This window comes from Eptatretus burgeri, chromosome 18, assembly GCF_056783735.1.
Source record: "Eptatretus burgeri isolate ZD-2024b chromosome 18, Ebu_testis_v1, whole genome shotgun sequence".
Classification (NCBI taxonomy): Eukaryota; Metazoa; Chordata; class Myxini; order Myxiniformes; family Myxinidae; genus Eptatretus; species Eptatretus burgeri.
In genome coordinates, this window is record NC_140978.1 from 43,350,800 (window position 1) to 43,374,618 (window position 23,819).

The following is a 23,819-nucleotide window of genomic DNA, read 5'->3' on the forward strand; positions in this document are numbered from 1 at the left end:
GGAAGATGACAGAAAGCCCACCAACCTGCCTGCGATGAGAGAGTGAGGGGCCCAAAGACTCAGCCTCAACGTGGGAGATACGAATGATCCTAAATGCCTTGGTTTCCACAGCGTGAAGCCGAGAAAGGTGAGAGGCGGGAACACAAGCCCATTGAGGAGAGCAGTACTCCATCAGGCTGCGGACGAAAGCTTTGTACATGCTCAGGAGCTCAGGTGGGCCGAGGAAAGATTTTGCACGACGGAGGATTCCCAGTCGGTGACTGGCTTTGGAGGCCAGGTTGGAAATGTGGCTTTCCCAATAAATATCATGGCAGATAGTGAGACCGAGAAGCTTGAATGAAAGGACTTCTTCCGGAAGAGAAAGCAGTAAATGGGGGAAGGGGGTGTTCTAAACAGTCCTTTCGGAGAGACAGGGTGAGAGTGTGAGATTTGTCCGGATTGAAAGACATGTTCCACGTGTTGGAACAGTTTGTGATTTTACCCAGATCTGCAGTGAGCGAAGAAGCTGCTGCGTGCCGGTCTGAGGGATGACCGATGGTACGGCAGAGGGTGGAGTCATCAGCAAAGAGATACAGAGGCTTTTCCAGCGAGTTGGAGAGATCATTTATGAAGACCAGAAAAGAACAGGGCCCAGAACACTACCTTGAGGAACTCCAGCCTGGACAGGAAGAGGGGATGAGAGAACTCCATTTAGAGCCACACGTTGGCTGCAACAGGAGAGGAAGTCTGTGAGTCATGAGTGGAGATGGCCTTGGATACCATGGGAAGAGAGTTTGGTGAGCAGGGCAGGGTGCCAGACCGTGTCAAAAGCATGTGATATGTCTCGGGATATGGCTCTGATTTCATGTCCGGCGTTGAGGACCTCCATCCATTGTTGGGAGAGCAGAAGCAGCATATCCAGGGTAGAGTGACCTGATCTGAAACCAAATTGATGATCGGAAATCAAGCCATTGGAGAAGAGGAAGGATTTAATGTCTGAAGCGATGATGGATTTAATGTTTCCAGATCCGAACACCAACTCGATGGTGTGCAAACTCCTCCACAACCACTCTGTGTCAGGTTTTTATTGCCGCCTGTGGTGGTGACATGGTTTGATTAAGTGTGTATGAGAATGAAGCAGAAAAATTGGGGTTCAAGTCGAGATGGAGGAGCTCCTTGTGAGTCAACGGCCATCCATATCTGGTGCCCAACTGAATCTGCGGACATCGTCCTGCAGTTGGGTTACCTTTATCTCGGAGGTTGGTGGCAGGATTTGCACTCTGGCCACCGGAAGGCACTTCATTCCATAAAACATATAAAAAGCACAAAGAAGACTGAAAACCCACTCTGTGGGAGTATGTCCGATGCAGCTGTCCTTCGCAGGACAGCTCACCGGATGACAGGATTGGAGCAAAGCCTTGGGGATCCCCATTATTTGATGATAGGAGGAAAAGCACAGGGTAACCTGCCTCAGTCGGATCGTGGTAGTGTGTGTCGGAGTGGTGCTGAGGTGTCATCCACCAGACGGTGGTTTCCTCGGGTTAACCTGAGGTGGTTACTTCAGGTGGGTGCCTGGAATGTCCTATCCCAAAGAGAGGATGATCACCCATCTCTGCTATCATCTGAGCGGCAGCGTTTGAACATCAGTATTGCAGCACTCTCTGAGGCTCAGAGACCGGATAGTGTCATCATCATGGCAGGTGGTTACACCAACTACTGGACTGGTCGCTCTGATGGTTACCATAACCAATGAGTTGCTGGAGACGTGTCCAATAAGCTGACTCGCATTATAACTGAGGTAACTCTGATCAATGAGCATATTACGAGACTGAGGAATAGTCACTCCTTTGGTGTCATGGTCTCTGTGTATCAGTGGTTCCAAACCTTTTTCTGATCAAGTACCACTTGGAGTTCCCATACCGTTCGCGCGTACCACCTGGTTGCAGAAAAACTCAATTCGATAAGATATCAATTTATTCACAAGTAGAACACACAAATGAACTAACTGTCAACAAAGAACAAAATTTAATGCAAGGGCTGCATCTGTTTCTTCTCCACCAACTGGTCGATGCGGGGCATAACTTTGCTCACAGCACATCGGAAATCATGCCCGGGCGCAGCAAGACGGTTCCGGCTCTTTGACTTGATGGTCATCATGGCTGAGAACCCCTGCTCGCACTCCCACGTAGAGGGGAAAATCAGTAGCTGGGGAACAGCGTGACGGGCTAATATCGGGTACGAGGAGGCCATGGTCACCCAGAAGTTCATAGGAGAGCATTCCTTGTGCTTCGTCTTTGCTGTGTGTGTCAGGGTTCCCAGATGTATCAGGCCAAATCATTTTTTTTTAACGTTGAGCCCGAAAGTGCGCGCGAACCACCTGGAAGGCCTTCGCGTACCACAGGTTGGGAACCACTGCTGTATATGCTCTGACTGAGGCGAGTGATCTCACTGTGAAGGAGGCATTCAATGTCGCGCTCGAGTCTATGATTGATTAGTTCCGCAGGCATGATACTCTTCAAGTCTTGGAGGATCTCAATGCATCGAGTGGCTCTGATAGGGATGGTTAAGAGACATGTGTTGGTCCCCATGGGTCTGAAACTGTGAACCAGAACAGCACCATGTTCCTTGACTTTGCAAGAAGTCATGCACTTAGGGTGGCTGGTTCATGATTTCAGCACCCACAGCCTCATCGCTGGACTTGGTATTCCAAGGCTGGTGGTGTGGCAAAGGAGATTGACCATGTGCTCGTTGGTCACTGGAGGATGATCTAGAACTGCAGGGTCTTCTGGAGTGCTAAGTTCCTGAATACCGACCACAGGCTTGTTGTTGCAACTCTGAAATTTCAGCTCAAATCCAGGAGAATGGTACCATCCCAGCGGAGGCTGGATGTTGGCAAGCTCAATCGATGAGGGCAGCTGAGGAGTTTGCAACCAGGTGGAATTGGGATTTGGGGGGGGGGTCTGGGTGTTTTGGGGAATCCTGAAGAGTAGCGAGGTACCTTCAAGACCACCATCCTTGATGCTTCCAGTGCATGTCTTGGAACCCACTGTCAAACGAAGAAGAACATTGTCTCCCAAGGGACACTGGATACCAATGACCAGAGTGGCAGGCCCAGGCTTAATGGAAGAGCTGAGGTATACAGTGTTGAGGCGTAAAACTGTACCTCCATTGGTCCAGTATAATCCACATGTCGTGTTAGCCAGGAAGTTCTACCCCACTGATTGGCTCCACATATTAGCCAGTATGTTCTTGGCAGCTCTGCTCGGCTGAACCTGATCAGGTAAGATGAGACACGTATGCATTGAGGGAAAAAGCCCACCACGATAATGTCATCCAAAGGTAAGGCAACACACAAAGTCGTGATAACCCGCCAGGATTGGTGGTTCATGGTTGATTAGCAACCCGCCGAGGTGCGGATGGGCCTGGTGACCGGGTGTTCGGGAGGAACTTGAGCACTTCCCATCGTGTCGAACCTCGAACCTCTGGCCATAACAATATGCTGCGGATCCCATCTCAGTATGTGCCATAATCTCAACATGCCTCAAACACTGAAGCTTCCTGGTTCAATCCCCCTTATACGTGAGTGATTCTAACAATAATTTGAGTATATTGGATCCACCAATGTTGGTCTTACCTTTCAAACTATTGCATTATTAATGCGATAACGTTATTACAGTTGTGTGCCAGCAGGAAGTTAAAATAAAAACCAAAAATAACTCCATAAAATATATCAGCAGAAGCTGAGTTGTCAACGACAGTTGAACCAGGAGCGTCTTAATGGTTGTTCCGCACTTTCTGCAACTAGACAGACACAGCCATTGGTTTTGTTTCCAAGGGGGAGGCATTTCTACTACCATTATGCTTGATATAGACTTGATAAAGTGGTTAGTTTGTTGGGCCAGATGCTGCGTCTGGTTGGTTATGCAAGGCAGGAGATTTTGGTTGGATAAACAAGTGAAGATTTTCACCTGGAATAGACATCTGGTAAATAGTGTACAGAGTTGAGGTCACTTAGAAGCTCACCATGTACAGGAAAGATCGCTTGATCCCAACAAGTGTTGGTCCCGGGCTCGGTGGACAAAGAAAACTTGTCATCAAGCTGCAGGTTGAACCAGGTTGCCAGGACATCCAAGGTTCCCGAACGCTCCACTTGCACGAGTCTGTGCCAGGGGGCACGGGACAACAGTCCGGCCAAATCCTGCACAGCAACAATTGAAGAAAAGTTATAACGAAGGTCCACTTCCTTCATTCCCATAATCAAATTATTATTTTAGTCAAAGGTCATGGAGCTCATGACCACCTTCTTTCAGCTTCACAAGCCTCACATCCAAAACCATTGCACTTCAGCAGGGTCAGGTCAGGTCAGGTCAGGTATAGGAGCATGCGCCGGAGCGACGTTGTCGCTACGTCCACTTTCCGCTGGTACTTCAGGGGCCTCCGTCTGGCCATCCCCCAGGCAGATGCCTGGCCCATCCCCATCTCCTTGAGATGCAAATCAACCTGCTGCAACGAGGCACGTGGTCGGCTCATTGGCCTCCTCCACTCACGAGGTTCCCTCGCTGAGAGAATCTGGAGAGCAGGATCAGCGTCAGGAAAACGAGCCACATGTCCATACAGCCGCAGCTGACGCTCATTAAATTAAGTCTATGCAGGTAACAAATCTCATTTGAGTCTCTCTCAGCAACCGCTCATTGGACACAAAGACCAGCAATAGCAAAGGATTCTCCGAAGAGACCTGGTACCAAAGGAATTACGTCTCTGTCTCAGATCCCTGGTCAGAGTCCAAGTCTCCCATCCAAATAGCAAGACTGGAAACACCAAGGACCTGAAGACTCAGACTTTCGACTTCCCGCACAGGTACTGGCAGCGTCACACCCCACCATTCAGTGAATCCATGACTCCCCAGGCCCGACCCAGATGTCTGTTGACCTCTGGCTCACAGCCAGCAGAGATATGACTATCACTGCCAAGGTAAGTGAATCTCTCCGTGACATCAACATCCTCACCACAAAAAGATACAGACAAGATAGCAGCATCCAAGATATCACTGAAAGCCTCAATCTTAGTTTTAACCCAGAAAACCCATAATCCCAGCGGTTCTGACTCCTCTTTCAGCACCTCGAAGGCCCCTAAGATGATATCCAGAGTATCTGCAAAGATGACTGCATCATCTGTGAAATCAAGGTCAGAGATCTTGACATTCCCAAACGATGCACCGCAGCCTGATCTCTCCGACATCCTCCCCAGAATCCAGTCCAAAAAGTGCTGAAAAGTGTGGGGGCCAGTAGACACCCCCTGAAGAACTCCAATAACAACTGGAAATAAGTCAGAGATGGTATCACCACATGTCACAGCACTCTCAGTACCAGAGCGTAGTTCAGACTTCAGATTGATCAGTTTTGGTGGGACCCCATGAAGACCAATAATTCTCCAGAGGGCATCCCGATTCACTGAATCAAACGTTTTACAGAGATCAACATAGGCTGCAAGCAGCCCCTGCGAAACTATCGTCTGCATTTGGTGAGGACCCGAAGAGCAAGGATACGGTCAATCGTTGACCTCTGGTGTAAAGCCTGACTGCTCTGGACGCTGGTGCTCAAGCACATGGTGGTGAACCCTATCAATAATTATCCGAGCAAAGACCTTGAGGCACTTGAGAGCAGCCCTTGGTAGTTGTTGCAGTCTTGGCGATCACCCTTCCCTTTCCAGAAAGGGACAACAAGGCCCCTCCTCCAATCAGTTGGGATGATCCCTGTGGTCCAGGCAGAGCACAGTACTGCATGCAACGACACGCATACAGCATTTCCACCAGCCTTGAGAAGTTCAACAGATCCAGATTCAACAACAGATTCAACAGATCCAGATGCCACAGATCCCAGGAGCTTTTCCCCATATCAAGCAGTTCACTGCAGCCTGTGTTTCCACAAACGAAGGTGGACCACAGTTGATTGAAGGGTCAGCAATCAGGATTGTAGCACCCGACATCAAACTCGACAGCTGGTGGATCAGCCTTTTACAGCCGCTCAAAGTAACCGGCCCAGTGGGCCTTCACTTTGGACTCCTCTGCAAAGAGCCCACCACCCTCTTTTCTAACTGAAGTAAACCGAGGGACGGGCTTGGAGGAACGCAATGCACAAATTGCCCTAAAAGCAGGATGGGAATCACTTAACCACAAATGATGCTCTACCCCCTCACAGATTCCTCGCACATAGGCCTCCATGTCCACCCTTAGTGGACGTAAAGTCTTACGCCTCAGCTCCCTGAACAGCTGAGCTCTGCCATTCAGCCTGGCACTGCCACTCCGGTCAATGGTATCCAGTGACCCTTAAGAGACAAAATTCTTCTTTGCCCTATGGTGAGTTCTAAGACATCAACGGGCAAAATCAAGGACAGTGGTCTTGAAGGCACTCCACAACTCTTCAGGATCTCCAAAAGCACTCTCATTCCCGAAATCTCCAATCAGCCTGTTCCAAACTCCTCAGCTACCCTCTCATCCTTGAGATTGCCAAATCCAGCGTAGGCTGGGATGGTACCATTCTCCTCGAATTAAGCTGCCACTTCAGAGTTGCTCCAACAAGCCTGTGGTCGGTATTGAGGAACAGCACTCCGGTCGACCCTGCAGTTATGGATCATCCTCCAGCGACCATCAATGAGCAAACGGTCAATCTCCTTTGCCACACCGTCGGTGTTGGAATACCAAGTCCAGCGATGAGTCTGGGGGCGCTGAAACCATGAACCAGCCGCCCTAAATCCATGACTTCTTGCAAAGTCAAGGAACTTAGTGCTATTCTGGTTCACAGTTCTAGACCCATGGGTACCAACACATGTCTCATAACCATCCCTATCAGTTCCAGTCGATGCATTGAAAATCCCCCAAGACGAGAAAAGTATCTCGCCTAGGGCATTGATTAACCACAGACTGGAGCGTGGCATAGAATGCGTCCTTCACGGTGAGATCACTCGCCTCAGTTGGAGCGAGGGAATTGGCCTGACAACATTGACTTTTCTCCTGACAACATTGACCAGGAAAATGACACCCAAGGAGTGACGAATCCTCAGTCTCATAATACACTCTTGACCGGTGTTACCTCAATTATCATTGGAGTCATCTTATTGGACATGGCTACAGCAACCTCTTGGGTATAGTAACCATCAGAGCGACCAGACCAATAGTAGATGTGACCACCCACCATGATCTCACCGCAATCCGGTCTCCGAACCTCAGAGAGAGCTGCAATCCCGATGTACAAATGCTTGAACTCAATGATAACAGAGACAGGTGATCATCCTCTTTTCGGGATAGGACATTCCAGGCACCCACCTCGAGGGACCACCTCAGGTTAACCCAAGGACACTGCCGTCTGGTGGAGGACACCTCAGCACCACCCCGACACACACTACCGCAATCTGACCCGGGAAGATTACCCCAATCCTGTCATCCGGTGAGCTGCCCTGCGAAGGGCAGCTGCACAGGAAGGTACTCCCATGGAGTTGGTTTTCAGATTTTTTTTATGCTTTTGGAATGTTTTGCGGAATGAAGGGTTTTCCGGTGGCCGGAGTGCAAATCCTGCCACCAACCTACTAATAAACAGTAACCCAACCGCAGCAGTACGTCCACAGACACAGTTGGGCACTAGATATGGAGAGCCATTGGCTCACAAGGAGCTCCTCCACCCTTTGACAGGTTTTGTTCTTCATCCTGCTGGTTGTCCATATCATATTCTCCTCACCAAAAAAACTTTGTGGGGGAGACGGTTCAGTCACCGACAACCCGACCAAGGAACAGGTTCGTACAGGTCTACATGGTACCTGTGGCAAGTCACAGATCTATTCTGACCTGACCTGATCGCTTCAGCACTCTTACCAAATCTCTCCACCATTCCCCCGAATTGTGAGGAAAGCGGATTTCAGATTGCCAGCTCGGAGGGTAAAACATACTCCACTTTGCACAGATAATCAGGCAATGTTCAGGCAAAATAATCTGTTCGTGCGTGATGCCGAGCGATGTTCGCTCCATTGCGAGGCAACTCTTGGGCAATGTCAAAATGTCAGACTTATCGTTTCAATATGTGCCAACCTCCCCAACCTATTATCTTTCAACGAGTGTGCTTCTATAAACTAAATATAACCCTTCAAAGCACCTTGAAGCAATTTTACATTCCGAGCAAGTACCAAACGTCGTACATTTCTAAATATCACCGCAGAGTTGGACTTCCGGTTCTGTTTTTTGAGTGATGGTTGCTTCTCTCCAGGGGTCTCTGCCGACTTTCTCATCGATAAGTTTCGGTTCGTTGTTTGTCACATTTTGACCGTATATCTTGTTGCCTCAATGTTTCCTGTGTGTTCCTAGTTCACTTTTGTTTCAAAACTTGTACTATTTGGTGAGTTTCCGTCGGCCTTGTCTTATCAGGTTTCCCTGAGGCCGACCAGTCTTCCCGTCTATGTGCATGACCGTGTTCATTTGTATTTTCCCCTTATTACAGTCAGTTTATATTTTCATCACTTTTCCCTCCACCCTCGTTCTATACAATACAGAGAACATGTGGTTCTCTGTATTGTATCATAATTCCCTACTCTTCTTCTTCTTCTTCAAAAGACTTTTCAATTCGACCCTTCCTTCATCCCATGTCTAAAACGTTCCACTGTCACAATGTCTCTTTTCTCCATTGTCTTAATTCTCCTTTATTTCATCCCTCACATAATGTCTTTAACCATATCTCTGACTTTAAAATTTGAAAAATCCCAGTTTGCAATGCATGTTCGTGTTCCAGCAATCGTTCTTTTTTCCAACTTCAGTGCCAATTCATGCCACCTGCTTAAATCTACCCTCTCCTTACTCCTCCCATCTTGCCCCTCATCCTACCTCTGTTCTTAGCACCTCTTCACTGTCCTCTGCTTTTGTATCACCTCCTCCTCTGGTGTTCAAAACTGTGGTGTTCTAACATCTGTGGACTCCATTCTAACCCAACAGATATCTCACACTCTTAATTAGTGCACTCCTCAACATCTCAAACATGCTCTTTCTATCCTCACATCACATCTCCCCCTCTTCCCAACCCCTCAAATCTTATACTGCCCCCTGCCTGCTCCATTCTTCACCATACCACAACCAAGTCTCATCTCTGCTCTCTCCCCACGTCGCCCATCGCCCTCCTGCCCCTTTGGCCGTGCCGGATCTCATCGTCTCCCCTTCGTCTCACCTCTCCTTGTCAAAGCAACCTTTACACTCTTCCCCCTCAAAGCTCTCCTCTCACAAAAACTCCCCCCGACCCTTCTTCCTCAACACTCCTTTCTCATCCCTCCCCCTCCTCAAAGTTGCCCCACCTCACATCCACAAAGCTGCCTCCTTCCCCTGCCCTCTCTCTCTTCCATCTCATCCCTCCACCTCCTTTAGTGTTCAACTTCCATCTCCCCCCTCTCTTATTACTCTCCAATGTGCCTCATCCCATCACCACGGAGCCTTTTCTCCTCCTCATCCAGCCCTCTTCCCTTACTCTTCTGCAATCCACTACACTGTCAAAAACTCTCCTTACCACCCCCCTTCTCCTACCACCTCACTCCCCTGCAAGTAAAGCCTCCCCCTCCCTCTTCTTTAACAGTGTGGACCTCAAACATCCAGGGCCTTCACTCCAACCTGACAGATCTTTCCATAAAGGTTTCACTGACAAACCAGATATAATCTGATTAACAAAAACTTTCCTCCTTCAAGATGTCTCTGACTCCAAAGTATCTCTGCCTGGTTTCTCCCTCCTCTGGTATGACAGACCTGACCCTCATCCTGGTGGCGGAGTTGCTCTCTTCATCAAAAATTAAATTCCTCACTTTCCTGCACTGCCCCCTCTTCCCCACACCCCCAGGAATACCTCTGGCTCCGGCTTCCCCTCCACTCCCACCTCATGTTCATATGTGTGTTGTACTGTCCACTAAACAGTGATGACTCCATTTACATCTCGCTCGCCAAAAACATGGACCAACTATCCTTTCATCACAACATTCTCTTCCTCATATGTGATGACTTCAATTGTCATCATGCCAGTTGGCTGGGTGTGGGTACCTCCCTCACCCACAATAGCACTTCAGCAAAAGACTTCTGCGACTCATTGGGACTGACACAATCTGTCAAATTCCAAACCTGGATCTCAACCAACGGTCCCCCATCTCTTCTGGACCAGATTTTGACCAATTCCCCAGAAAATACCCGCTGTTCTTCCTCTGCTCCAATCAGGTCATCTGACCACAATTTTGTCAAATTAGATATCTCTCTGGCTGTTATTAGAGAACCACCTCAGCACCGTTGAGTCTGGCATTTCACTCAGGCCGACTGACATGGACTTCAAGCAGCCAAACTTCCAGAATGGTCTCCTATCTCCACTTTCTCCATCATCAATTCATCCTGGGAATTTTTTCAAAGAAATTTGCTACCTCTATCTCTAATCTCTATCTCTCATGCACAGACTTATCCAACTTGTCTTCAGTTGTCCTACCCTTTCTCCTGCCCATGGTACACTGAAGCTTGTGGCGAGGCAGTTGTCCTGAAACAACTTGCCTTCACCTCATGGAAGGCAAATCCAACTGAAGGAAATCTCAGTTCCTTCTACAAAGCTCAGAACAAGTGTATGTCTACCCTCAGGAGAGCCAGGAAACATCTTTCTAATCGCAAGTCTGAACTCTCAAACCTGTCTCCCTCCTCCAAATCCTGGTGGCATCGAGGTAAGTCTGTCTCTGGTGTATGTTCCCCCTCCATCTCTCCGAGAAGGACTGGTGTATGATCTCACCGTGAAGGACGAGTGATCTGACCGTGATCTCACCCCTCCCTTCCCTCAAATGGCTGCACACCTGACACTGCATGAGAAATGGCTGAATGCCTAAACTCTGTGTTTGCTTCGAAATCTTATGTCCCAAACCCATCGCTTTCTGTACCCACCTTACCCAGTCACACCCAGCTGTTCCTGGGCTCTGTGTCCTTTTCTCCTGACAAGGTCGAGAGCTTGCTGTCAAACCTGGACTGATTCTGCAACCAGTCCAGACGGTACCGGCCCATGTGTCCTAGAAACATGCTCTGCTGCTGTGGCTCACCCTCCCTATGTTCTATTCACCCTCTCATTTTCTCAAGGTCATCTACCATCTGCTTGGAAATCAGCAAACATTACCACTCTGCATAAAAGGTGCAAAAACAGATCCCTGCAACAACAGACCAATCAGCCTTCTCCCAATCAGCAAGGTTATGGAATCCATCATCTATTCCAACATTAAATCCTTCTTCTTCTCCAATGGCTTGATTTCTGATCATCAGTTTGTTTTCAGACCAGGTCACTCGACCCTGGACTTGCTGCTCCTGCTTTCTTAAGAATGGATGGAGGTCCTCAATGCCAGACATGAGATCAGAGACATCTCTCTAAACATATCATGAGCTTTTGATACGGTCTGGCACCCCGCTCTGAGCACCAAACTCTCTTCCTATGGTATTCAAGGCAATCTCCACTCATGACTCACAGACTTCCTCTCCTGTCACAGTCAATGTGTGGCCCTTACTGGAATTCTTTCATCCCCTCTTCCTGTCCAGGCTCGAGTTCATCAAGGCAGTGTTCTGGGCCCTGCGCTTTTTCTGGTTTACATAAATGATCTTTCTGACACTGGAAAATCCTCTTTATCTCTTTGCTGATGGCTCCAACCTCTGCCATACCATATCTCATCCCTCAGATCGGCAAGCAGCAGCCTCTTCACTCTCTGCAGATCTGGTTAAATCACAAGCTGTTCCAACACTTGGAACATGTCTTTCAACCCTGACAAATCTCACAATCTCTCCAAAAGGATCATCTGGAAAACCACTGCTATCTACTTTCTCAACAATCCTCTTGAAGAAGTCCTTTCATTCAAGCTTCTGGATCTCACTATCTGCCATGATCTTTCCTGGGAAAGCCACGTTTCCAAGCTGGCCTCGAAAGCCAGTCACTGACTGGGCATCCTCCATTGTGCAAACCCCTTCCTTGGCACACCTGATCTCCTGACTTCGTACAAAGCTTTCATCTGCAGCCTGATGGAATACTGCTCTCCCCTCTGGACTCGCCCCCACCCCCTTTGCTCCGACTGCGATCTGTCCCCCAGTATTTCTGCAGGGCACTCAAGGTCCACCAGCAATCTTCAATCCCACTCTCTCTTCAATATTGCTAGTTAACCATTCAAGGGACTCTCTTCAATCCCATTCTTCCCTCCAGGTCTTCAAAACAGCAGTTCACCACCACCTCTTACCTTCCCCATCAAAAACCATGATCTTTTCTGCTCCCGTTAATCTACCCCAAACCCACCTCCTTCATATTCCCTGCTTTTCATCCTGAAAGTCCCTGTCATGTCCATGTTGTTTACCCTATGTACCCCACTCCATCCCTCTCCCTTCCCAGATCTCCTCCTGTCTCTATTCCCCAATGTTATGTGCTTCCCTCTCCCGTCCCTCTTGTCTCCTGCTCCCCTTGTTAGACATTCTGTGTGTTAGCGCTTATTCGAGCCTCACCATTGTATATTAAAAATATAAAATAAAATAAAAGTTACATGTCTGGTTGAATGAAAAAAATAAATAAATAAAAGACTCCAAGTTTATGAAGAGATGACAAAAATATTTCTTGTATCGAGATTCTCAACGTCTCACGGTCGGGCTGTTAAAGTCTACGACGAGGGCTGCGGTGGGCTGGAAGAAGCGGAACAAAGCCTCCAGGTACACGACTCAGCCTCTCTGTGGTGTAAGGTTCCCAGCGCATGCTGTCCATGTCACAATCTTCATCATCTACCCAGACACGAATGACGAGGGTGTAAATTACCATCACTGTTTGTGAAGCATTATCAGCTGCACTCCAAAACCAGTGCTCAACTCCACGATCGAGACATTTATGACATTACATTATCTTTACCTCCAAACTCTTCGAGAAACATATCTTTTCCACAGACGACGCTTTGTAAGTACATACTCGGTGGAACTTTCAAGCCGCACACGTTCTGCACGCAGAACCTGCACACACAGTTGTGAACCAGATGGTGCACATCTCCAAAGCACAGCTGATCAAATACAGGGGGGCGGGGGGGCTTGCCATTCATGGGTTTCCCTTCACGGATTCACTCTATCGCGATTAATTTATTGAGGCAAGGTTTGCGGATTGCGGTCAATGCGCTCGAACAATCGTGGGTTGGAGAACTATTTTCCACATTTATTCAACAAATTAACATGGGCCTTTAACATAATAACCCCTCAAACACTCCAACACCATCATCACCACCATCTCGTCTTTACCGTCGCCATCACAATCATCAGCGCCATCGCATTATTGGATCAAGTTTATCATCATTATTTTGAAAGGTAAGTTTCATGAACCTAAAGGGGAACCCAAACACAAATATTTTTTTTCTGAAAGCCATTGAGAATCATTAATCACGGTCTAATTCGAAGGGAGGAAAAAATTGAATTTTTTGTTGACAATCACAAAGTGTCACATTAGACATTTCCCGGGGGGGGGGGGGGATTGTCGAGCTGCATCTTTGCGAGCCTTGTGCGAGCGAATCGGAGGAAGGAGGCAGAAGTGTTTCATGAATATACAAAACGCCAGTCACATGATCACTTCAGCTCAGTAGGGTTTGATTTTTTCCATTTAAGTGACGGTTTATAATGGAGGGATTTTGCATTATTGATAAATCGGTGACATATTACTCGAGCAGACAGAAATACCCATCATCGCCGGACAGCACGGGCACAGCCCAGCAGACTCGCGAGCTAATCAGGTGTCCTGAATGTTACAGCATCACCCTGTTTCATACTTTTTCCGTGCCGTGTCGCAACATCATGTCCTTTTGTGTCCATGCCATGTCCCACCATCATGTCCATGATGAGGTGTCAATGTGCCTCCCCAGTGGATGGGGATTGTGGATGAGGGCAAAAGGGTGGAAGGGGGGTGTGTGGGATGGTGGTAGGTATTGTGGAATGATGATTATGGGGTGGGGGGGTTGGTAGTGGGTATTGTGGGGGTGATGATTGTGGGGGGGGTGGTAGTGGGTATTGTGGGGGTGATGATTGTGGGGGGTGGTAGTGGGTATTGTGGGGGTGATGGTGGATGGGGTGTGTGGGATGGTGGTAGGAATTGTGGGGTGATGTTTGTGGGGGAGGGGAGATGGTGGAGGGGGTATGGGATGGTGGGGGTGTTGGATGGTGGGGGGGGTGTGGGATGGTGGGGGTGTGGGATGGTGGGGGGTGTGGGATGGTAGAGGGGGGTGTGGGGTGGTTGAGGGTATTGTGGAGGAGTTGTGGGATGGTGGTGGGTATTGTGGAGGAGTTGTGGGATGGTGGTGGGTATTGTGGGATGATGTTCGACGGGGAATTGTGGAGGGGGGGACCCTGAAAAGTTTTCGAGTCCGAGGTCAAATCCTCTCGGAGGAGTAGATGATGATACATACATCCTATCTCTTCACGATAAATACATGGTGGTTCATTTGATTTGTAGAAATTTGTGTTGATGTTGGTAACTGCCGGACAATGGCAACAGGCGTTTGACTCACTGCTGAAATAGTCCATGTACATGTGCTGGGAGCTGGGTAGAGACAGTGTTACAGTTTCGAGCGACGGCTGTTTATTCCGCTTGATGGTGGAGGGTGACATCCTCTCTCAATCGTGATGGATAACCACAAGATCAAACCATCTCTGTTGTTTCATAACATGCTCTGTAAAATGCTCCAACCACAAAAGCAAACATTTTGTAGGCCCAATCTACATTTGGTTATTATGGACAAATTTCTCGTCCAATTTCTGGCAAACTTACGGTCTTTCGGCCATTGGTGTAGCATTAAACCATCTCGGTTTGTATTACTATACAAGCACCAAGGAAGCATCGACTTGACATACTTGTGAAAAAATCGAATTTATTCGCAGTTTGTGTTAAATCCTAACGCGATGTAACCCGTATACAGTATGGATATGGCGGTCTCCTTTGGTGTGAGGAGAAGGAGGAGGAGGAGGAGGAGGAGGAGGAGGAGAAGGAGAAGGAGAAGGAGAAGGAGAAGGAGAAGGAGAAGGAGAAGGAGAAGGAGAAGGAGAAGGAGAAGGAGAAGGAGAAGGAGAAGGAGAAGGAGAAGGAGAAGGAGAAGGAGAAGGAGAAGGAGGAGAAGAAGAAGAAGAAGAAGAAGAAGAAGAAGAAGAAGAAGAAGAAGAAGAAGTATTAATTGCAAATTTACCTACTTTATAATTCGAAAATCGGAAAAAGATCTATCATATCTATTCTGTAGGGTATCAAGGGATAGAGTAGCATCGAGGTGGTCTGAGCGTTTGGGTTCCCCTTTAATAATTCAAGAAAGTCAACTCTATTTTATGTTCTTAATACAGGAAAATAATACTTTATTTTATGTTCTTAATAACTCTTTCATTCATGAAAATAAATAGCACAAACACACTGCGCAAACATGTTTGGATAAATTTCAAAGTTGAAGTCCCGAACCCCATTTTCTCCATTACCCCTCAAGTGTGCACATCGTGGATTTGTGGTTCATGGGGATTTTCAAGAACGCAACCCCCAAGAATGGCAAAGCCCTCCTGTACCAGTAATGTCCATGAATGCAAAAATAGCTAACTTAAAAGGAAATTATTTTAATCAAAGTTAATTAATCCAAAGGGTGATCCAATCCAAAGTTTTAGTCAAATGTTAACGTACGTATGCATGGACACCGGGACATGCTCTGAACTTATTTTGGAGAAATAACCTAATCATTATGGGAGATTAAACTTTTAACAGAAAATAAAACGATGATAATTCTAAACAAAAGGTTTTGAAAGAAAAATATTTTTATTTATTTTTTTAAAATGTTTAAATCTACAAATACACAGCTGATGATGGGCTGAACCCAGACCGCCGGATATCATGGATCGTACCGCAGTACCCAAAAGGAGCAATTTGCAACAGACAGGGACTGGATCAAATGAGAGTCCGACAAACTATTATTCTATAAACTAGCAGAAACCCACGGAACTTCCACAGTTACAGCCCTTGCTCAAGAGAGTGTCACATACAGTTGGCTGTGGGTAAAGACAGGCTGAGATAGGTAAATACCAACCTTATCCAATTTCTGGCCTTGAGCCTTGTTGAATGTCATTGAGTATACCAAGCGTATTGGAACCTGGATTCTCCGGTAAACCACTCCTTCACCAATTATAGCCGATTTCTAAGCATAATTATTCTAGCGACAGATTCGATTCCGAATCTCAGACCGAGCCAATTTGATTTGATTAGATTCTCCTAGAAATCAAAATCTGCTAAAAACAAATCAGATGATGATTCGAGCCAAGAATGAGGTGTCTGGAACACTAACACAGGATACGCATTAGTCAGTGTGATGAGGGAGTGCGCCGAGAAGGAATGTCTGTCAAAATGAAGGGCGACCCCTTTTGCATTTTCACATCATTCAGCCTTGAAAACTCCGGCCAAAAACAAAAAAAAACAAAAAAATAAACAAACAACAAACAACCAAAACCAAAAATCTCAATTTATTTTGCCGGCGTGTAGCATAAACGGTCATCTCGGTGATGGGTTGGAGGTGTTTTATTGAACGTAGTTCCCGGGAGCTTATGGGATGGTACGTCATGTCTGTAAACACCTGCAACTTCTTCTCTAAAACTGCTGATGGTATTGTGATCAAATTTTGCGAAAATGATATTTGGTATGTTGGAACTCAAATTTGTTCATGGCATTAAAAAAAATAATTAATAAATAAAAAAATGGGGTCTATGGGGTCAACCAGGGGTCAAAGTGGGTCCAGGTTTGATCCCCCCAAAATAGGTATTTACTTTATTCTCAATTACATATTTTATGGGTCATCCACACCTAGCAATGGTTCCCTGGTCATCTTAGCCAGCTGTTACCAGGTGAGTGCCCTGGGGTATTGCCCCCCTTTTAAAAATACTTTGTTGTGTTTGTAATTAAAACGTACCTTTCTTTCATGATAAAAAGACACGTTCAGTTTTCAAATGTACATCGAGTCAGAAGTCCGCTTGAGTGCAATTAAAACGGTTACATTACATTAGTCTTTATTTGAATGGTGTATAGGTGACAGACTGCTGCCTCAATCGCCCCCAAAAATAAAAATAACTCTGGTTACATACATGAAGCAAAAACATGCCTACTGTTTATATCCATATATAATACATCATGGTTATATAGCTCAGATAATTCCAATTTCACTGGCCCATAGACTGACGCAATAGGCCTGAATCCTGAGGCCGATACATGTTGTCGCCTTCACAAGGTCCGTGACACTTATCCACTCCAACCTTTCGAAAGCTGATGATCTTTTTAACAGTCACTTTGGTTGTTTTACACTCAACGGAAAACTTACGGTGAGGGCATGGCGATTGTGAATATGACAGCTCTGAAGAAGCATTTGACTTCGCATAGCACCAAAATGGTGGCCGTATGATTTTCAGGTTACAATGTGGGTGAAGTCAGGCCAGCTGTCCAACCAATGGGTGGAAAGGAGGGTTGCACACAGACGGATGGCCGGACAAGCATATTATTATATAGATAATGAGGAAAACCTGTGTTGGCGCCTGATGGCAGGGCACTCCAATCCACACACAAACACAGTTGCGCCTGCAGGGATGACACGACCATGACTCTCAAAATCTGTCGTCCCGTCCTGTCAATGACAACGGGATTCGTTTCACACTCGCAAAATACGTAATCTTGCTGTAATTAACGAAACATTTTATTCCTCATAAAGTTCCACTGTGAAAATATTTACCATGGTTTAAAACACAGTATGCTATGAATACAGAGGATGTGCCTTTCCAGCGCATCGGTCTTGAAAAGCCGTGGTCACGAGAGACTGGCTTATCTTTTCCCTCCAAAACAAAAGTGGCCTCCAATGGCCACATCGAGCACCAATTGGACAACAATAATCAGTTTCTGTCACCACAGTGTGCCCCATGTAATGAAAATGGACTCTAAGTGGCTCAGAGGAGTTTTAAGTAGCTATCTATTCCAAATCCTTGAAATATCACCACTGCTTGCTTTGTGCATCGAAACGTCAGCAAGGTGTTCTTCCTAACAATCTTTGCATTGATGTTTCCCAGTACCGAGATGTGTCTGGTACATCATTGTGCAAGCCGTGGCTGAAAAATATATCCATCCTACAGTTATTTTGCTGTTGTTTTGGAAAGCAGTAAGATTGGTTTCTCAAATCAGTAACCTACTATGCAATTTGGTGGGGTAGGCAAGTATTACTGTAGGTATGCGGATGGGGTCAGAAAACAGGATGTTTGAGGGATTATGGGAGCTGTGGAGGCATTACACATTGTGGAGGAAGAAGTAGATGTTTCCAAGCATGTATGAGGCTCTCCACAATTCCCTCACCAAGAAGGCCCGCATCCACCGTTTCAGTTACAACCAACGAGACCCTGCCACCAGGAAAGGGTCAGAGTGCAAAACAAAACAGGAAATCAAGAGTGCAAAACAAAGAGCATACAAAACACCTTCATCGAAACGATGTTCCAACATTATTAAGCATGAGGTTTGGTAACTGAAAATGAAAGCGATTGTGCATCTCCATACTTCACTGTGATTAATATCTTGAAAAAGAAATTCTTAACTAAAATACATTTTCTCAGTCTTTCATGAACCTCAGTACCCAGTAAATAGTGCTCCACAGCTTGGAGAAATCAGAAGAGATCGACATGAGATGAAGATGAAAGAGGTGACCCAGAAGTACGCGAAACTGCGTGTCATGCCTTTTGGCAGGTCTTGAGGTATGGTCAGCTGAGTAGAGTGCGCTTCAAGCACGTGCACCCTGTCCGCCAAGCCGTGCAAAGTCGTCACGTGTCGGGCCAGTCGGGCCATCGGCGTGGATACCTCCACCGCCCACACCGCAGCACCCTCCTCCGCCGCAAATAGGCTGGTAGAATCATAAACGTAGGCAGTGATGAATTAGCTTGAAGAGTGAAATTACATTTATTTTAAAGAGTGCATTGCAGTCGGTGAGTTTGTCAAAAATATATATATATATATTTTAGAGGAGCAAAAGCAACAGTGTATCATGTGGTCGACCGTTCCAGCAAACAAAAGAACACGGTTAACACAGTGGACTATTTCATCATGGGTATATCTTTTCTGTCTTTTCACACATTATTGCATCGCTTATTCCACAAGTACTAACACATTATACAGTGTTCTGTCTTGACTTTGTTTATCTTTTGCCAAAATATAATACAAGCTTGAGCATTTCACTTCAGAGGGGCCCAGATACGTCACACGTTGGAGGAATTCTTGGCCATCCCCATCCATAATTCTTATTCACATTCTCCTTCTTCACTTGGATGCTTTGGGAATACAGTTTGATTGATGTACCAATTTCCACAGAATGCGAATATTTCTTGAAGTTGGGTACAAACAATTAACGCTGCATTTTTGGCAACATTCCAAAGGAAAAGTTAGTTTTTTTCTGATGGCTTAAATTTTTTATTCCATTCACCGAACACAGGAATATTAAAGTTGCTTTCCTTCTTTTTTCAATTTTTATTTTTACATGGTCTCGGCTCGTGAAAGAGCGAGGACACAACATAACAAAGGGAACAGCAGGAGAAGGGGATGCCTGGTGTTGGCTTAATGGCTAGGGTGGAGGGCTTGGGATCCTAGGATCCCGAGTTCGAAATCCCACTTGGCTGTTGAATTAATACCAGGTGGGCTTGACTCTGCCTGTCATCCTTCTGAGGTCAGCAGAATAAGTGCCAGCTTGTCCATGTTGAGCTGTACAAATATACTAGCTTATTGTGGTGTTTTTTTTTTCCAAGGCCCCTTCTCATACCAAAAGTAACCAGAAGGTCACTCAGTAGAATGCAGACCTCCACCACGCAATGCCTGATCCACAAGAACATATCAGGCCCATTACATTTTTGAAAAATATCATGCTATATAGTACAATATCGTTTTTGGCCCTATCTCTCAATGGTGAAGAATCACTAATATTCTGTAGCCGGATCCGGATCTTCATTAAACAAAATCTAATCAGTTCGTCATTGTCACACACCCAAGCTGTCCACAAAATTTCTTCCGGATCCATCCAAAACTTTTTGAGATATCCTGCACACAAACAAACAAACAAGATGACGACGTCATGCAGAGCACGAGACTTGCAAGATCCGTAAAACAAATTTGACCTCAACAATAATTGGGCGTTGAATTCAATGACCAAATTTGCAACTCCACTTAAAATTTCAAGTCAATGAGATGAAAATTGAGGATTTTCGAAATCTCACCTAAGTTGTTGACCCTTGGCCTCTGTTGACCTTTTTGGTCCATGTTGACGTCAAAAATAATTTGCTGGTTGAATTCAGTGACCTGAAATATAAATCCTCTTCAAACTTCAAGTCAATCGGATGAAATTTGAGGATTTTAGAAATCCCACCTTAATTGATGACCTTTGGACTATGTTGACCTTTTGACCACAAAAACAATAGGCTTCTTCTTTATGCAAACTCTACCATGTGGTGAAGATTCATGAAGATCAGTTGGAAGTTGTGAACTGTGGGCGATAAAGACAGAAAGACAAAAAGAAACACACACAGAATAACAAACAAAAAGACAACAACAAAGTTTACTGGCCAAAATACTTGAAAATCTTCGATTTTGCAAATAACAAACAAACAAGCAGTCATAGACTGGTACGTACGAAATTGTCAACTTGACCTCTGACCTTGTCTAATAAAAGCTGTCTCTCGAGAAGGTAGCGACGCAAACCAGAAGTTTCTACGATGATTCTGTACCAAACCATCAAAAATCGAATGTTTGACCTCACTGTGACCTTGACCTTTGACAGATTTTGACCAATATCTAATCAGCGCTAGCCATCACCCTCCTGAATCACTTGGTGTAATTTGACATTGGTAGCTTCTTCCGTTCTCAAGTTATCGTGCCTACAAACAAACACACAAACACAGACACACAGACACACACACACACACACACACACACACACACACACACACACACACACACACACACACACACACACACACACACACACACACACACACACACACACACACACACACACACACACACACGACGGAAGTCATCAATATACTTACGAAATCTAACAAACAGAAAGGGGTGAAAACATAACCTCCTTCACCTTTGGTGGTGGAGGTAATAATACTCATGATAATAGCATATTACACACATATGGTCCAATACACATACACACACACACACACACACACACACACACACACACACACACACACACACACACACACACACACACACACACACATCCACCCCAGAGAGGATATTATCATGATCCTGCCACTCCCAAAGGGAGCGGAAGTACTTGTTTAAATAAAATAAAGATTGTAAAAGTTGTATAAATAAATTTATTCCAGAATTTACCGCAGTTTTACACACCACTACGATCACCTCATTTAACATATTATATTATTTATTTGTGCCTGTTGTTTGTGTCCTTTATGACATCCTTAAAATGGTAAGTTTCCTGTTTGGAATGATTGTTACCCTCACCAAAGGAGAGGGTATTGCATTTGGGTCCGTTTGTCTGTCTGTCTTTCTGTGCACAGAACTTTTGTGTTTTTCTCCGCAACTGCTTGTCGGATTGAGACAAAATTTTCACGATTGGTGCGACTACTCATGTAGAATGTTTCAACGATAATTATGACATCATAGGTCACGTGGTGTGCCAGCCATATTGGATTTACCCGAAAACCTACAAAAAAAACCTTCTTCTCCAGAACGGCTGGACAAATCGAGGGGAAACTTCACACAAGTGTCCTCCAAGCCATGGGTGTACAAGTTTGTTAAGGAATAATTGATAGGTCACATGGTTTGGCAGCCATATTAGATTGAAGAAAATAATGTTTTTTTCTCTGGAACCACTTAATCAATCGATGTGAAACTTAACAATTATGATCTCGTAGTGATGGGAACTACATCTATCTATAATTCCAGCAATGTGTGTGTGTGTGTGTGTGTGTGTGTGTGTGTGTGTGTGTGTGTGTGTGTGTGTGTGTGTGTGTGTCTGTGTGTGTGTGTGTGTGTGTGTGTGTGACCGCTGTTTCTCGACAACCGCTGGTCCGATCTAATTGAAACTTGCCAGATATATTGCTGGGGACCTGAGGATGTGCCTTTTCAAGGTTTGATATTAATCGGACAAGTGCTTCCCAAGTTATGGCCATTTATTTACCAAACCAATGACAAGACACGTTGTTGCGTGGGCGTGGCCGATGGGGAAGGGAAGCTCAGCCGCGTTCAACCCCATTACAGGTTCCAACGTACGGGCTTCCGGATAATGATGACTTCGTGTATTCTAATAATTTCTCGATTTCTTATGCGCATTTATAGATAAACACAATGCCGCAAGTTATGATCGTTTTCATATGAGACGGTGCATAAATTTCTGTAACATCAGAGTGCTGGTGTGCTCCGAACCAGGAAGTAATTTTTTTTGTCTTCTCTTCTCTTTTTGTTTTTCCTTGCGATGACATTGCGAAAAGGCAAAATACGTTGACGCTAATTGAATAATTGGCCATTAAAACCTAAATTGCGAATCATCGTAACTGTGATATGCGAACTTCCGCGCCACGCACGTATGGGCACGCGAGAGCGAAGAAATGGCTTGTGTGGTTGTTGTTTGTTGCTCGCGGTTGGAATATTTATTTATTTTTTATTATTACTTTTTTTTACGGGCACGTAATGGTGTTTTAAATTTCAACTTGATCGGACACATGGTCTGGCAGCCAGAATTATTTGATTTTTTTTTGATATGGGGTCCTTTTGTTTTTATTTATTTTCAATAAGGCTCACTTGGCTGTGCCTGGATGGGTTTGAGGGTAGAGGAGTTGCAGCTGAAATGGGAATCCTATCCAGGATCCTCCTGATGAAGTTATCTTTGCTTTTTCTTGTTCGGGTTCCTTCTGATTACTCCAATGCAGGACTTGTACCTATTTGGTCTTCCATTTGATTTGAAATGAATTTATTTTAATCCCATCCTAAATTCAATTGAATAGTGAATAATAATGATAAAACGTCATGGGTCAACATCAGGTATCCGATCAAAGCTGGGTTGCATCAAAGCGGGACATCTTGGTACCCGGTCATCACTGCCAGCAGTTATAAAGTGGTGGTTCTAATTATGTATTATTAATTTATGTAACACCAGTACACAAAGGCCACACAAACGCAGTCCTGGTGAGGGTCTGCAATCTCTGATTGCTCTTTTTCTTGTTAATTTTGTTTCATTCCTGGCAGCCTGACGAAGTAAACATTTTTTTTTATCTCACTCTGCTCTGCAAATGTGCGAACAGGATGGATTCAGAGCCAAAGTACTGATGAACTACAGGTTTGTTTTCCGATTCATGTTTTGATTTGTGTTCGAAATATAACATTCATTTTAAACACATGGTTCCTCAATCATGCACTGACATTTACAGATATAGTGACCGACATAAACCAATTGCTTAGGCCTAAGTCACATTTGCTCTACGGCGAGGATACGGCGGCCGTACGCCCTCTGAATTGACAGAAACGTGCGGCGGCCGCAGAGTTTCTGCGGTGGACTCAGGGTGGCCCTACGCTGTTTGGCTATCTTTTACAGGCCGTAGGGGTCGCCGTGGAATTATAACACGGAGTTATAACTTTTTTCATTTCTATGTTCGCCGTAGCAATTCGACAAACCGAAAAAATAAAACTGGTGAAAAAAACAAAAACAATTTACCCATTCGCTACCGTCCGTCTGGTCACACGTTCAACATAGGGCCCCCCTGCGGTCGCCTTGCGGGCACCTTGAGGCTACCTTGCGTCTGCCTTGAAAAT

At 45.6% G+C, this 23,819-nt stretch overlaps 1 protein-coding gene across 1 annotated transcript in view; it reads right to left on the bottom strand.

Moving 5' to 3' along the window:
• The window catches only part of PRMT9 (protein arginine methyltransferase 9), a gene marked incomplete at its 5' end in the record, with an annotated part of 64,621 nt that overhangs the window by 19,626 nt on the left and 21,176 nt on the right, over nucleotides 1–23,819 (bottom strand). Inside the window, 7 exon segments of the mRNA XM_085864159.1 lie at nucleotides 4,003–4,177; nucleotides 12,623–12,667; nucleotides 12,669–12,757; nucleotides 12,882–12,979; nucleotides 17,537–17,637; nucleotides 18,292–18,399; nucleotides 18,729–18,891. Of these exon segments, the coding sequence (XP_085720285.1) occupies nucleotides 4,003–4,177; nucleotides 12,623–12,667; nucleotides 12,669–12,757; nucleotides 12,882–12,979; nucleotides 17,537–17,637; nucleotides 18,292–18,399; nucleotides 18,729–18,891 (779 nt within the window).